The 13,725-nt window shown below is 44.0% G+C and overlaps 1 protein-coding gene across 2 annotated transcripts in view; it reads right to left on the bottom strand.

Moving 5' to 3' along the window:
- The window catches only part of TMIE (transmembrane inner ear), a 184,863-nt gene that overhangs the window by 128,245 nt on the left and 42,893 nt on the right, over window positions 1-13,725 (bottom strand). For both annotated transcript variants that reach the window (XM_077493515.1, XM_077493516.1), the window contains exon 2: window positions 7,984-8,101. In XM_077493515.1, the coding sequence (XP_077349641.1) occupies window positions 7,984-8,101 (118 nt within the window). The remainder of the gene's footprint in view (window positions 1-7,983; window positions 8,102-13,725) is intronic.

Raw genomic sequence — 13,725 nt, 5'->3', positions numbered from 1 at the left:
AATTAGAGAGCTGCCAGAGACACAAAGGCATCATTATGTTTTCAGGTAAAATAATATTTTGTGTGGCCACCATTATTTTCCAGCACTGCCTAAACCCTCTTGGGCATGGAGGTCACCAGAGCTTCACAGGTCGCCACTGGAGTCCTCTTCCCCTCCTCCATGATGACATCACAGAGCTGGTGGATGTTGGAGACCTTGCGCTCCTCCACCTTCTGTTTAAGGATGTCCCACAGATGCTCAATAGGGTCTGGAGACATGCTTGGCCAGTCCATCACCTTTACCCTCAGCTTCTTTAGCAACACAGTGGTCGTCTTGGAGGTGTTTGGGGTCGTTATTGTGACGGGAGTCACTTTGGGACGGGGGCCTTGTGGAACCCAGCGTAGCTTGAAGAGCACTGGAAGCTCCTTGTCCAAGTTTCTGGCCCCTCCTATGTGTTAAATACCCTGTGTCTATTAGGGGCACAGAGTCACTTACACATAGTAGGGGCCAGGGAAACTGGACAAGGAGCTTCCAGTGCTTTCCAAGGTACAGTGGGTTCCACAAGCCCCCCATCCAAAGTGACTCCCTGTCACAGTTATCATGTTGGAATACTGACCTGCAGCCCGGTCTCCAAAGGCAGGGGATCATGCTCGGCTTCAGTATGTCACAGTACATGTTGGCATTCATGGTTCCCTCAATGATCTGTAGCTCCCCAGTGCCGGCAGCACTCATGCAGCCCCAGACTATGACACTCCCACCACCATGCTTGACTGTAGGCAAGACACAATTGTCTTTGTATTCCTCACCTGGTTGCCGCCACACGCGATTGACACCACCTGAACCAAATAAGTCTTTCTTGGTCTCATCAGACCACAGCACATGGTTCCAGTAATCCATGTCCTTAGTCTGCCTGTCTTCAGCAAACTGTTTGCAGGCTTTCTTGTGCATCATCTTTAGAAGAGGCTTCCTTCTGTGACGATAGCCATGCAGGCCAATTTGATGCAGTGTGTGGCGTATGGTCTGAGCACTGACAGGCTGACCCCCCACCCCTAAAACCTCTGCAGCAATGATGGCAGCACTCATACGTCTATTTCCCAAAGACAACCTCTGGATATGACGCTGAGCATGTGCACTCAACTTCTTTGGTTGGCCATGGTGAGGCCTGTTGGTGGAACCTGTCCTGTTAAACTACCGTATGGTCTTGGCCATTGTGCTACAGATCAATTTCAGGTTCTTGGCAATCTTCTTATAGCCTAGGCTGTCTTTATGTAGAGCAATACTTTTTTTTTCAGATCCTCAGAGATTTCTTTGCCATGAGGTGCCATGTTGAACTTCCAGTGACCAGTATGAGAGTGAGAGCGATAACACCACATTTAACACACCTGCTCCCCATTCACACCTGAGACCTTGTAACACTAACGAGTCACATGACACCGGGGAGGGAAAATGCCCAATTGTCCCCAATTTTGAGCTTTTCACTTAGGGGTGTACTCATTTTTGTTGGCCCGTGGTTTAGACATTAATGGCTGTGTGTTGAGTTATTTTGAGGGGACAGGAAATTGACACTGTTATACAAGCTGTACACTCACTACTTTACATTGTAGACAAGTGTCATTTCTTCAGTGTTGTCACATGAAAAGATAGAAGAAAAGATTTACAAAAATGTGAGGGGTGTATATACATACTGTACTATATATATAAAAAAACAGATAATTTTAGAAATGTATTTCAAAGTTTTAGCATCTACTGTATGTCAAATCTCAGTTTCACTGTTATATGGTGTTTGTAAGTGACTTCTGTAAAATGATTGCCAATTTATTTTTCATAGCCTGCAGCCCATACCTACACTTGATCGTATTGTGTTAATCAAAGAAATTTCTGCATGGGCAAAATAACTTGGGAATAATAAAGTAAGTCAGCTTAATTCATTTTTATAAATTATTTTTGTATTGGAGGCACTGTGGTTCATTGATCGATTAATCAATTGATATATAGCTGACTTAATCAATCGTTCGGGCATTTGATTTGATTTTGTCTCCATGCACATAAAATGAATGTACATGCAATTTCAAAGGACGAATGGCTCTGTGAATTTTCAAATAATATACCACATAATCCAGTCTCTTAGACACCTGGTATCATTGTGACTGTGTGATCAAAGTCAGTGTTGATAGGGGAATCCCTCCTGCTGCATTATTGACAGCGGGAGGTTTCCTTGACCGAAAGAAAAAAAGAAATCAACAGGCTGTTTGTACTGAAAATCGATCAATAGATCGACTTCAATACAACCAGCCTGCCCATACATGGATCGAAAGTTGTCTGGCTCCTGCTGAATTTAAGTCCATCTATTGCCAGATTGTAGTAGTTGTAATCCCATTCAGCAGCCTCCACCCCTCCCCTCCCCCCCTTAACCACATCAATACCGGGGGCACTTTCACCCCCCTCCTGCCCAGGCCAATTATCAGCTTTTAGCGCTGTCACACTTTGAATGACAATTGCACGATCATTCAATGCTGTACCCAAACAAAACATTTTTATCATTATTTTAAGACAGACTTAAGACGTTTCTTTGGTGATATTTAACCACTTAAGCCCCGGACCAATTTGCAGCCAAAGGACCAGGCACTGATGGGCACTTTTTGCGATTCGGCACTGTGTCGTTTTAACTGACAATTGCGCAGTCGTGCGACGTGGCTCCCAAACAAAATTGGTGTCCTTTTTTTCCCCACAAATAGAGCTTTCTTTTGGTGGTATTTGATCACCTCTGTGGTTTTTATGTTTTGCGCTATAAACAAAAATAGAGCAACAATTTTGAAAAAAATGCAATATTTTTTACTCTTGCTATAATAAATATCCCCCAAAGAATATATAAAAAAACTTTTTTTCCCTCAGTTTAGGCCGATACGTATTCTTCTACATATTTTTGGTAAAAAAAAATCGCAAAAAGTTATAGCGTTTACAAAATAGGGGATAGTTTTACAGCATTTTTATTAATAATTATTTTTTTTACTAGTAATGGCGGCGATCAGCAATTTTTATTGTGACTGCGACATTATGGCGGACACATCGGACGTTTTTGACACATTGTTGGGACCATTGTCATTTATACAGCAATCAGTGCTATTTAAATGCACTGATTTCTGTGTACATGACACTGGCAGTGAAGGAGTTAACCACTAGGGGGCAGTGTAGGGGTTATGTATGACGTTATGTGTTTTTTTTTATTGTAGGGGGTGTGGTCTGGCATGTGACGTCACTGATCGTCCTTCCCTATAAAAAGGAACAGACGATCGGTGACAGCCACACAGGGAAGCGCAGGGAGAGGTTTGTTTACACAGACCTCTCCTCGTTCTTCAGCTCTGTGACCCGATCACGGGACACCAGTGGCGATCGAGTCCGCTGGTCCCACGGTCACGGAGCTCAGGACCGGGTCCGGAGCGCGCCGCCGGCGGCGCGCTCCCGACCCAAGGCTGGGCACTTAAAAAGCAACGTACCGGTACGTGTTTGTGCCCAGCCGTGCCATTCTGCCGATGTATATGTGCAGGAGGCGGTCCTTAAGTGGTTAATCACCACAGGGGTTTTTTTTGTTTGTTTTTGCTAAACAAATGAAAAAAATACCAAATTTGAATTCTTTTAACGTTTTTCTTAGTTTGTTTTACAAAATTTTGTAAATAAGTAATTTTTATCCTTCACTGATGTGTGCTGATGAGGCTTCACTGACAGCACTGATAGGCTGCACTGATAGGCAGCACTGGTGAGATGACACTTATGGGCACTGATGAGGAAGCACTAATATGCAGCACTGATGGGCACTAATAGGCAGCCCTGATATGCAATACTGATGGACACTGATAGGCGGCACTAATGGGCACTGATGGACAACCTTACCCTTAATGAGCACTGATAGATGACACTGATGGTGGTTGGCATCACTGTTGGGCATGACTGGCGTGCATTACTGGTGGACATCACTGGTATGGGAGGGGTATGCCTATATATCAAGAATAATGTACAAGTGAATGTGAGAGATGACATCGCTAGGGAGCCAGGGAGGAGGTGGAATCCTTATGGGTAGAGCCCCAAAGGTATGAAGCTAAGGGGAAAATATTACTGGCAGTATGCTATAGGCCTCCTAACCTGAGGGAGGAGAGGGAGGCGGACCTCCTATCACAATCTGGATTAGCAGCAAGGATGGCAAATGTTATCATAATGGGGGATTTTAATTATCCAGACATAGACTGGGCGGAGGGAACCACTCATTCATCTAAGGCTCACCAGTTCCTAAATGTCTTACATAGTTACATAGTTTGTAAGGTTGAATAAGGACACCAGTCCATCCAGTTCAACCTGAGCAAGTGTCCACGATTGTCCCTACCCCTGCACATTGTGCCTCATCAAGATGCTCCTCCATTATATATAATTTATTTAAGGGACCCATATATTGCTGTCAATTTACACAGCGCACCACACACACATTGGTCCCCACACCCAAAGAGCCCACAATCCAACTCACATTGGGGTCAAGGGGTGGGCAGGAGATGCAGCTGCCCTGAGCACAGCTGAGCAAAGGGACAGAAAATGGACACAGGGCAGTAAACCCAGTCTACAGCATGCATTAGCAAAGGGGGAGGGGTCCATGGCCTGGGTACTAGACAAACCTGTCCCTGTACTGACCGAAAGTAATGCACAAATGGGCATAACTTTTTTATTAGCTTACATAGATTGTTTAACACATGTTGGTAGAGCAACTCTTCCTTTATTGTAACTCTTTTTGTTTTTCACTGCATGTAATTAATGGATTCCAAGCAGAAGCAATGCGCTGTCATTGAGTTGTTGATGAAGGAGTGGTACAGGCTGTCCGGCATCCACAGAAGGCTACAGAATGGTTACGTAGACGACACCATTGACAAGAGCCACCAATAACAAGACATTGCTCATTAGAGGTGTCATCTCTGTAACCATTCTGTAGCCTTCTGTGGATGTCAGACACCCCGCACCCCTCCTTCATCGACAACTCAATGATGGCGCATTGCTTCTGTACAAATGTACATGCAGTTTTGTAGGATAAATAGCTCAGCGTATTTTTATTATTACATCCCTATGTTCCTAGTGCTTCTGGAATGGATTATGCAATTTTACTTTTCTCTTTACACAGCTGATTATTCATTGATGGACCTCTCCTAATGAGAGATATTTCCGTGTATGAATATATTGGGCGCCATGAAAATGATACATTTGCAGTATTATGATGATTGCTAACAACATACTGTAGGTGGTGTGAGATTCATGCTTCCTGAATGGTATTAATATTTTATTGAACATCCAGCTCTGTGAACAATAAATAAAGGATAAAAGATGTGTTGTGCAAGTAATGTGCCACCTTCCTTCTTCTTCTTTTTATACATTTGAATATTTGTTGGTTTGTTGTAGTCACATCTTTTTAATACGTTTTTATAGCTTCAGTAATAACTGTTATCATTATTATCAATAATAATAATTTATATTTAATCATTAAATAAATATTTAATGTATTACTTAAATAATTGATAATGGTTTAATAAATTAAAACAATTAATTAAATAATATTATTAATTAAAACACAAAATAATGAAATTAATAGAATTAAAACAAGTAAAAAAATATATATCTATATAATAATTAAATAATTCATAATTATCAATAATAATTGTAATGAGAGTGGATTTGTTTTTGCCATATATTGGAGTTGGCAGCTTTAAATTTGGTTAGGGAGAGTCCACACAGCAGGGCAATGGGGAAACTGTCTGCAACCATCTGTACCGTGCTCCAGGATCAGAAAAGCATTAATACCATGTCCAACATCCACCAACTTGGTCAGGCTCCACGCATAAAAATGAATCCTAGTCTCTCTGGCTGTACGTGCACAAGTCTCTTTCTGGTAGAGAAGTGGACCAGATCCACTAAAGGAAGGAAAACCAACAACAGGATCATGACCAAGGGTCATTGATGGAAGTGGGGAGGGAAGGATCATTGGTGGAGGTGGGGAGGGAAGGCTCATTGATGGAGGTGGGGAGGGAAGGCTCATTGATGGAGGTGTGGAGGGAAGGCCCATTGATGGAGGTGTGGAGGGAAGGCCCATTGATGGAGGTGTGGAGGGAAGGCCCATTGATGGAGGTGGGGAGGGATGGCTCATTGATGGAGGTGGGGAGGGAAGACTCATTGATGGAGGTGAGGAGGGAAGGCTCATTGATGGAGGTGGGGAGGGAAGGCTCATTGATGGAAGAGGGGAGGGAAGGCTCATTGATGGAGGTGAGGATGGAAGGCTCATTGATGGAGGTGGGGAGGGATGGCTCATTGATGGAGGAGGGGAGGGAAGGCTCATTGATGAAGGTGAAGATGGAAGGCTCATTGATGGATGTGGGGAGGGAAGGCTCATTGATGGAGGTGAGGAGTGATGGCTCATTGATGGAGGTGAGGAGTGATGGCTCATTGATGGAGGGGGGAGGGAAGGCTCATTGATGGAGGTGGGGAGGGACGGCTCATTGTTGGAGGTGAGGAAGGAGGCTCATTGATGGAGGTGGGAGGGAAGGCCCATTGATGGAGGTGTGGAGGGAAGGCCCATTGATGGAGGTGTGGAGGGAAGGCCCATTGATGGAGGTGGGGAGGGATGGCTCATTGATGGAGGTGGGGAGGGAAGACTCATTGATGGAGGTGGGGAGGGAAGGCCCATTGATGGAGGTGGAGGGAAGGCTCATTGATGGAGGTGGGGAGGGAAGGCTCGTTGATGGAGGTGAGGAGGGAAGGCTCATTGATGGAGGTGGGGAGGGATGGCTCATTGATGGAGGAGGGGAGGGAAGGCTCATTGATGAAGGTGAGGATGGAAGGCTCATTGATGGAGGTGGGGAGGGAAGGCTCATTGATGGAGGTGAGGAGTGATGGCTCATTGATGGAGGGGGGAGGGAAGGCTCATTGATGGAGGTGGGGAGGGACGGCTCATTGTTGGAGGTGAGGAAGGAGGCTCATTGATGGAGGTGGGAGGGAAGGCTCATTGTTGGAGGTGGGGAAGGAAGGCTCATTGATTAAGGTGGGGGAGAAAAGGCTCATTGATAGAGGTGGGGACGGAAGGCTCATTGATGGAGGTGGGGGAGGGAAGGCTCATTGATGGAGGTGAATTATATAATGGCTAAATAAATAATTGTATCACAACAATATTGATATAGAATAAAAGATATACATGATCAAATACATATAAAATTCATGATGAACAATCCACGTATATCACCAGCTTAATGGTCCCCAAAGGGGGAGGATCATATTGGGATAGTTGTTCATGGATAGTATATCTGAGGCAGGAAATTCATTTTTGTTCAAATATTTTAAAAGACTCAAGAAGGTTAAAGGGATGCAGATGATGCTACTTTTCTTGTTGACACATTGTAAACTTACATTTCTCCAGTATAGATGCGCTTAAGAATCTGTAAAAAAAAGTTTATGACCCGTGCAATGTATAGGGTTGTCTTTTTTTCTTTTAACAAAAGTGGACTAATGCCCCATACACACAATCGGAAATTCCGCCAGCAAAAGTCCGATGGGAGCTTTTGGTCCAAAATTCCGACCGTGTGTACGCTCTATCAGACTTTTGTTGGCAGAATTCCCGCCAGCAAAAGATTGAGAGCAGGTTCTCAGTTTTTCGGTCGGAAAAAGTTCCGATTGGAAATTCCGATCGTCTGTACCAATTCCGACGAGCAAAATTCCTACGCATGCTGGGAAACAATTGGACGCATGCTCTGAAGCATTGAACTTAATTTTCTTGGCTCGTCGTAGTGTTGTACGTCACCGCGTTCTTGACGGTCAAAAGTTCAGAAAAATTTTTTGTGACCATGTGTATGCAAGCCGAGCTTGAGCAGAATTCCATCTGAAAAAACATCCAAGTTTTTTCCAACGGAAAATCCGCTCGTGTGTACAGGGCATTATACTTTAAAGTGAACTAGGCTGGTAAAAAAGAAAAAAAAGAACTGGACTTACTGACTGCCAGGACGAAGATGGAGAAGACGCCGATCACTTGCCACAGCCGCAGTCCCCAGAACACCACCGTCTCTGAGTTCACCGGGTCCGGCTTCTGCTTTGGGGGATCTGTGGGGGCCTAAAATGGAAATCAGAGGAGTTCATTAGCTTTTCGCTTCACAAAAAAATACATTCAGAATGATAATTCATCAAAATCTATATTTCTGTTTCTACAGAGGCCTAATTATAAAGAAGGCGAGAAAGAAATCAGATTTCCCATCTCGCGCCATAGATTCTCTGATGGGATCTGACTGTTGTTTGGTGAGAATTATACAAATAATAATAATTAATAAGCAAGAAAAACACAGGGTCCTTTCCGCTATATTATCCATAGAAACAAGATACACCAATAACATTTTATATTTTCTTCCTTAAACAAAACTCCAGAAACTTGTACAAAAACAAAGTTTAAAAAGTGAAGTCACCGAAATAGATATTCAGTCATATGGATGACAATCTCTATTTAACTTTCATAAACGTGAAGGATTCAATCTATAAAAAAAAACTTCTACATCTTCTTACAGCCACCTGGCCAGTGCTGATGTTTGGGGCCCCCTTTTCTTTATGCAGGAAACAATTTACAATGGTCCATTGGCCAGTTGATCCACTTCTCTTTTCTTTGGATGGAATTTTCAATTGAATCTTCCTGAAATAGTTGGTAACCATTGCGAGATCTTGATTTTTAACTAAGGATCACAAGGGTTCTAGATACTTACTTTACTTACCCATTACATCACTCCGCCATAATCTTAGCCCCTGCAAATGCCAAAGGGGACCAAACCCTTCAAACTCATCTAATAACCCCTTGAACCATCTTGCAACCCTTCAAAACCATCTCGTAACCCTTCAAAACCATCTCATAACCGTTCAAACCCATCTCCTGACCCTTCAAACCCATCTCATAACCCTTCAAACCCATCTCATAACCCTTCAAAGCCATCTCCTGACCCTTCAAACCCATCTCATAACCCTTCAAACCCATCTCCTGACCCTTCTAACCCAACTCCTTACCCTTAAACCCATCTCCTTACCCTTAAACCCATCTCATAATCGTTCAAACCCATCTCATCACCCTTCAAACCCATCTCCTGACCCTTCAAACCCATCTCATAACCCTTCAAAACCATCTCCTAACCCTTGAAATCAAAAAATTCCCATGATTAAGCTCCGAGGGGCGGAGTGAAACTGTTTGGGGGCGTGGCCTGGCTGGAGTCCAGGCTGAGGTTGCCATTTACCATAGACCGATCACAGGGATTTTACAGACTTGCAGCTATAGGGAGACCTTCCTTTACATTAAATGTAATAATATTGCAATTCATAGATGTGAATAATTCAGCAGCCGCATTTGAATTGAATTTTTTTTTAATTTGAATGGCTATTCCAATTTTCCAAATTCAGTCAAATTGAAATTCAAATTGGATTTGAAAAAAAATAAATCAAATGAAAATAAACATATTTAAAGAACCACTTTACAAATTTAAAGTGGTTCTAAAGCTTTAAGGTTTTTCACCTTAATGCATTCTATGCATTGAAGTGGAAAACCTTCCATGCTGCAGCTCCCCCAGACTCCCCCTTTTTCTTACCCGAGCCCGATCTGATCCAGCATTGTGCACGAGCGCAGCGGCTCCAGCTGCTGTCTCTCTCCTCACTGGACAGATTGATAGCAGCAGGAACCATTGTCTCCCGCTACTGTCAAACAAATCCAGTGACACAGGAGCAGGGGGTGTGTTGATGGACAGAGGGACGCAGTCAATGGATGTAGCAGCAGGACTCAGGAGGGAGCTCGCATTGGTGCCCCCAGGGAAAGTGGCATTCCCTGGGGGCACCCCATAAATAGGAGGGGCTTGGAGCGCCGGAGAGGGACCCCAGAAGAAGATAGGTAAGTATAACATGTTTGTCATTTTTATTTTTTAAAAACCCAAAGGTTTACAGCCACTTTAACAAATTTAACGAAATGAAATTAGGTCATTTACAAAATGAAACATTTTTTTTTCATTCTGCACATGTCTAGACGGACAACATACTAATGTAAAGTTGTTTTTAACCACTTGTTGCCCGCCCTATTGCGGACGGACGTCCACAATGTGGTTCCATTACCCTGACTCGGTGACATATGACATCCAGCAGGATAAGCCACTCGTGCGCTCCCCCCGGAAGCTCACAGCACGGCGGTCGGTGGTGCTGTGTGTCGCTCTGACACACCGCAACTCCAATCGTGGTAAAGAGCCTATGACGTAGGCTCGTAACCAGGTGATCAGCTGTGACCAAGAAGTGACGGTAAACTGCTTTCCTCAGTTAGCACTGACAGGGAGAGCCGATCGGCGGCTCTACTGACAGAGGGAGGTCTGAGCTGATAATCAGTGCATTGATTATCAGTGAGGAGATGATGTGCTGTAACTTTTAGCAACTTTTAGCAACCAATCAGTGAGCAGTAATGCTGTGCACTAACCTCTTGCAGCCAATCATTGAGCAGTAAGGATATGCAGTAACCTCTAGCAACCAATCAGTGAGCAGTAATAATGTGCAGTAACCTCTGGCAACCAATTAGTGAGTGGTAAGGATGTCCAGTAACCTCTATCAACCAATCAGTGAGTAGTATTGATGTACAGTAGCCTCTAGCAACCAATAAACAAGCAGAAGTCATGTGTTGTAACCTCTATCAAGTAATAAGTGAGCTATAATGTGTGCTGTGACCTCTAGCAGCCAGTCAGTGAGTGAACGGTATTGATACACTGTAACCTCTGGCAACCAATTGCAATTTCTGCCTGATTTGATTCAGTAAACTGTTATTTTTTGAAAAGAAGCTCGCTGGATCGCCGACCCATCAGAAAAATGTAAACTCCTATGTTCGAGTTATCACCAGTATGGACTGTTCCCAAAGATGCTACCCTGCACAGGAAACCTTGGGCAGCCACTAAGGAAAGGGCATTGTTGCACATCATGAATGTTCTGCCTAATGATCAGTAAAGTTGTGTACTTGGCTCAGAGCCTGGTTTTAAGTTACTCAAGGGGTGCATGTGGGCCAGTTAGTACCAACTGAGCATCATTGAAACGCCATGGTCTACCTGAGTATTGTTGCTGACCATTTCCATCCCTTTTTGACTAGAGTGTCCCCATCTTCTGATGGCTCCTTCCAGTAGGATAATGCACCATGTCACAAAGTTCCGATCATCTCACCACTGGACAATGAGGTCCCTGTCCTCCAATGGCCTCCACACTCACCACATCTCATCCAATAGAGCACCTTTGGGATGTGGGGGAATGAAAGATCGGCATCATGGATGTGCAGCCAACAAATCTGCAGCAACTGTGTGATGCTATCATGTCACTATGGAGCAAAATCTCTAAGGAACGTTTCCAACTCATTGTTGAATGTCATGAAAAAATGAAGGCAGTTCCGAAGGCAAAAGGGGGTCCAACTAGGGTTGCCCCCTGTCCGGGTTTGGCCCGGACAGTCCAGGTTTTGAACTGTGTGTCTGGGTTTCAGACCACCTGAGACCCAGACACATTACACAGAACGAACTGCAGTTCCTCCAAGTAACTGAGTACCAAAACCAAGTACATGTGTACATGGGCCCTGCCCCCATACATGGACGGGACAGGAGAGGTGGCTCAATCTGCTCCTCCTCCTACCCTTATCCATCTGTCTGCCCACCCACACTACAATCCCTGGTGTTCTGTGCCTCAGGAAAGGGATGGGTGAGCTAGAAATTTGAAGGTCAGTAGCCAGCAGATACATTGTGGATAGAAAGTGTTGAAGCCTTAGCCTCCATCCTCGGGCATGTGATCTCACCATCCAATGTCTGTGACTGAAGTCTCCCTCGCCCCCCTTCCCCTCTCTCTCCCCTGTCTCTGAGCGAGTGAGTACACTAAGGTAAGGGGTACTCAGATTTGCTGGGAACTCACCAGCGTCCACAACATTCGCCCCTTAAAAAAAATTGCCATGCACTGCTAAAGTTTTTCGGGTTTAGCTTGAAGAAAAGGTGACAAGCCCTAGTACTAGCAGTCCAACCCGGTACTAGCAAGGTGTACCTAATAGAAGGGGCCGGTGAATGTATATACAGTGTATACTGTAAGTAAAAGCAAGCTTTCATTTAAACATGCCCCTTTGATCCATATCCAGGTAAATTTATCCATGCCCATCTTTGCCAAAGCACAATCGGGCATCATTCCCAGACTATGCTCTAAGCTTGGGAGTTAGGGCCTGGCCTGGGGAAATGTGCACACCTCTATCTTCTTATTTATAAAGAGTCAAAACACAAAGTTGTGAATATGTATAGTAATTCTCTGTAATTAAAGTGGGAAAAAGTAATAAAAAAAAAAAAGAAAAGTTCAACCACTTCCAGTAAACTCCAACCCCCACCCACATTCTACCGCTGATGAAGATTGAGGACTGTAGTCACAGGCGCCGTTATTAAGGGGGAAAAAAGCAACTTTGGAAGCAAAAACAAGTGAAAAGCTATTTTCATTTCTTTCTTTCTTTATTTCTTTTTTTTTTTACTTGTCAAAAACAAGATTATTCAATCATGGAGATTGATCTTTGCAATGACGATTTTATGAAAAGAACATATTCACAGACATTCTCTTATCATAAGTGGACTGCCGCCGCCATCTAGTGGCGGCAAATCAGATGACAGCCACAAAATACTAAAATAGTGCAGCGCTAAAAAATGTAACTAAAATGCATAAAGATGTTAGCCAACTGCTATAAAACGCATGAAAAGTCCCAGATATGAGAAATAATGGAAATCCAAAGGTGATGAAGGCACCGGCAGTCAAGAGAAAACTCCTCAATGGTGACCGGAGTGCTCAAAGACGATCGTAGACAGTGCGCATTCTTATCGGCGCTTCCACCATCGTAGGTACAGGCCTCTCACCTTAGTATGTGGACCTCTGAATTAACAGAAAGGTCATACAAGCAAGTCCCCACTGGGGCAATCATAGGATGCAAGTTTGTTTAACGTCCAATCCAACGATGCAGCAATATGGCAAATCACTTATGCAGTCATGGGTCATGTAAAATCAATGAGACCAGCTTTTAATAATGGTAAAAAAAAAAATGTACTTACAAACATAGCACGGCAACCCCGGTGCTAGGATGTGAGGAATACAGCATAACATGCATGAAACAAGGAAGGTGGCTGTAGTGACGTCACGGTACCCTCCCGCACGCGTATCGTCCCTGTGGGCGGGACTTCTTCAGCGAACGATGACAGCCACGGGCAACATTGTATGCGATAACAGCCAATATCAGAGGTGGAGTAACTTCCCGTAATGTGTCTTTTGTCAGTCTCCAGTTAGGGATGTTGAAGACGATAGCCAGGTTAAAAAGGATAAATCGTTTCGGACACGCCTTTTCCCATGGGGCGGAGATGGGTTGAGCCGCTGTATACAGTGCACCCGGAATGTATTCTGGGGGCTTCACTTTTTCCACAATTTGTAACGTTAGAGCCTTATTCCAAAATGGATTTAATTAATTATTTTCCTCCCATGTACATAAGTATCACAGGCTCCTCCCATGTACATAAGTATCACAGGATCCTCCCATGTTCATAAGTATCACAGACTCCTCCCATGTACATAAGTATCACAGGCTCCTCCCATGTACATAAGTATCACAGGCTCCTCCCATGTACATAAGTATCACAGGCTCCTCCCATGTACATAAGTATCACAGGCTCCTCCCATGTCCATAAGTATCAC

The sequence above is a fragment of the Lithobates pipiens genome, unplaced genomic scaffold (genome assembly GCF_037356315.1).
Source record: "Lithobates pipiens isolate NorthernLeopardFrog02 unplaced genomic scaffold, aLitPip1_a1.2 Scaffold_19, whole genome shotgun sequence".
NCBI lineage: Eukaryota > Metazoa > Chordata > Amphibia > Anura > Ranidae > Lithobates > Lithobates pipiens.
Note: the sequence above shows the minus strand (reverse complement) of the source record. Positions and strands in the feature narration are given on the sequence as shown.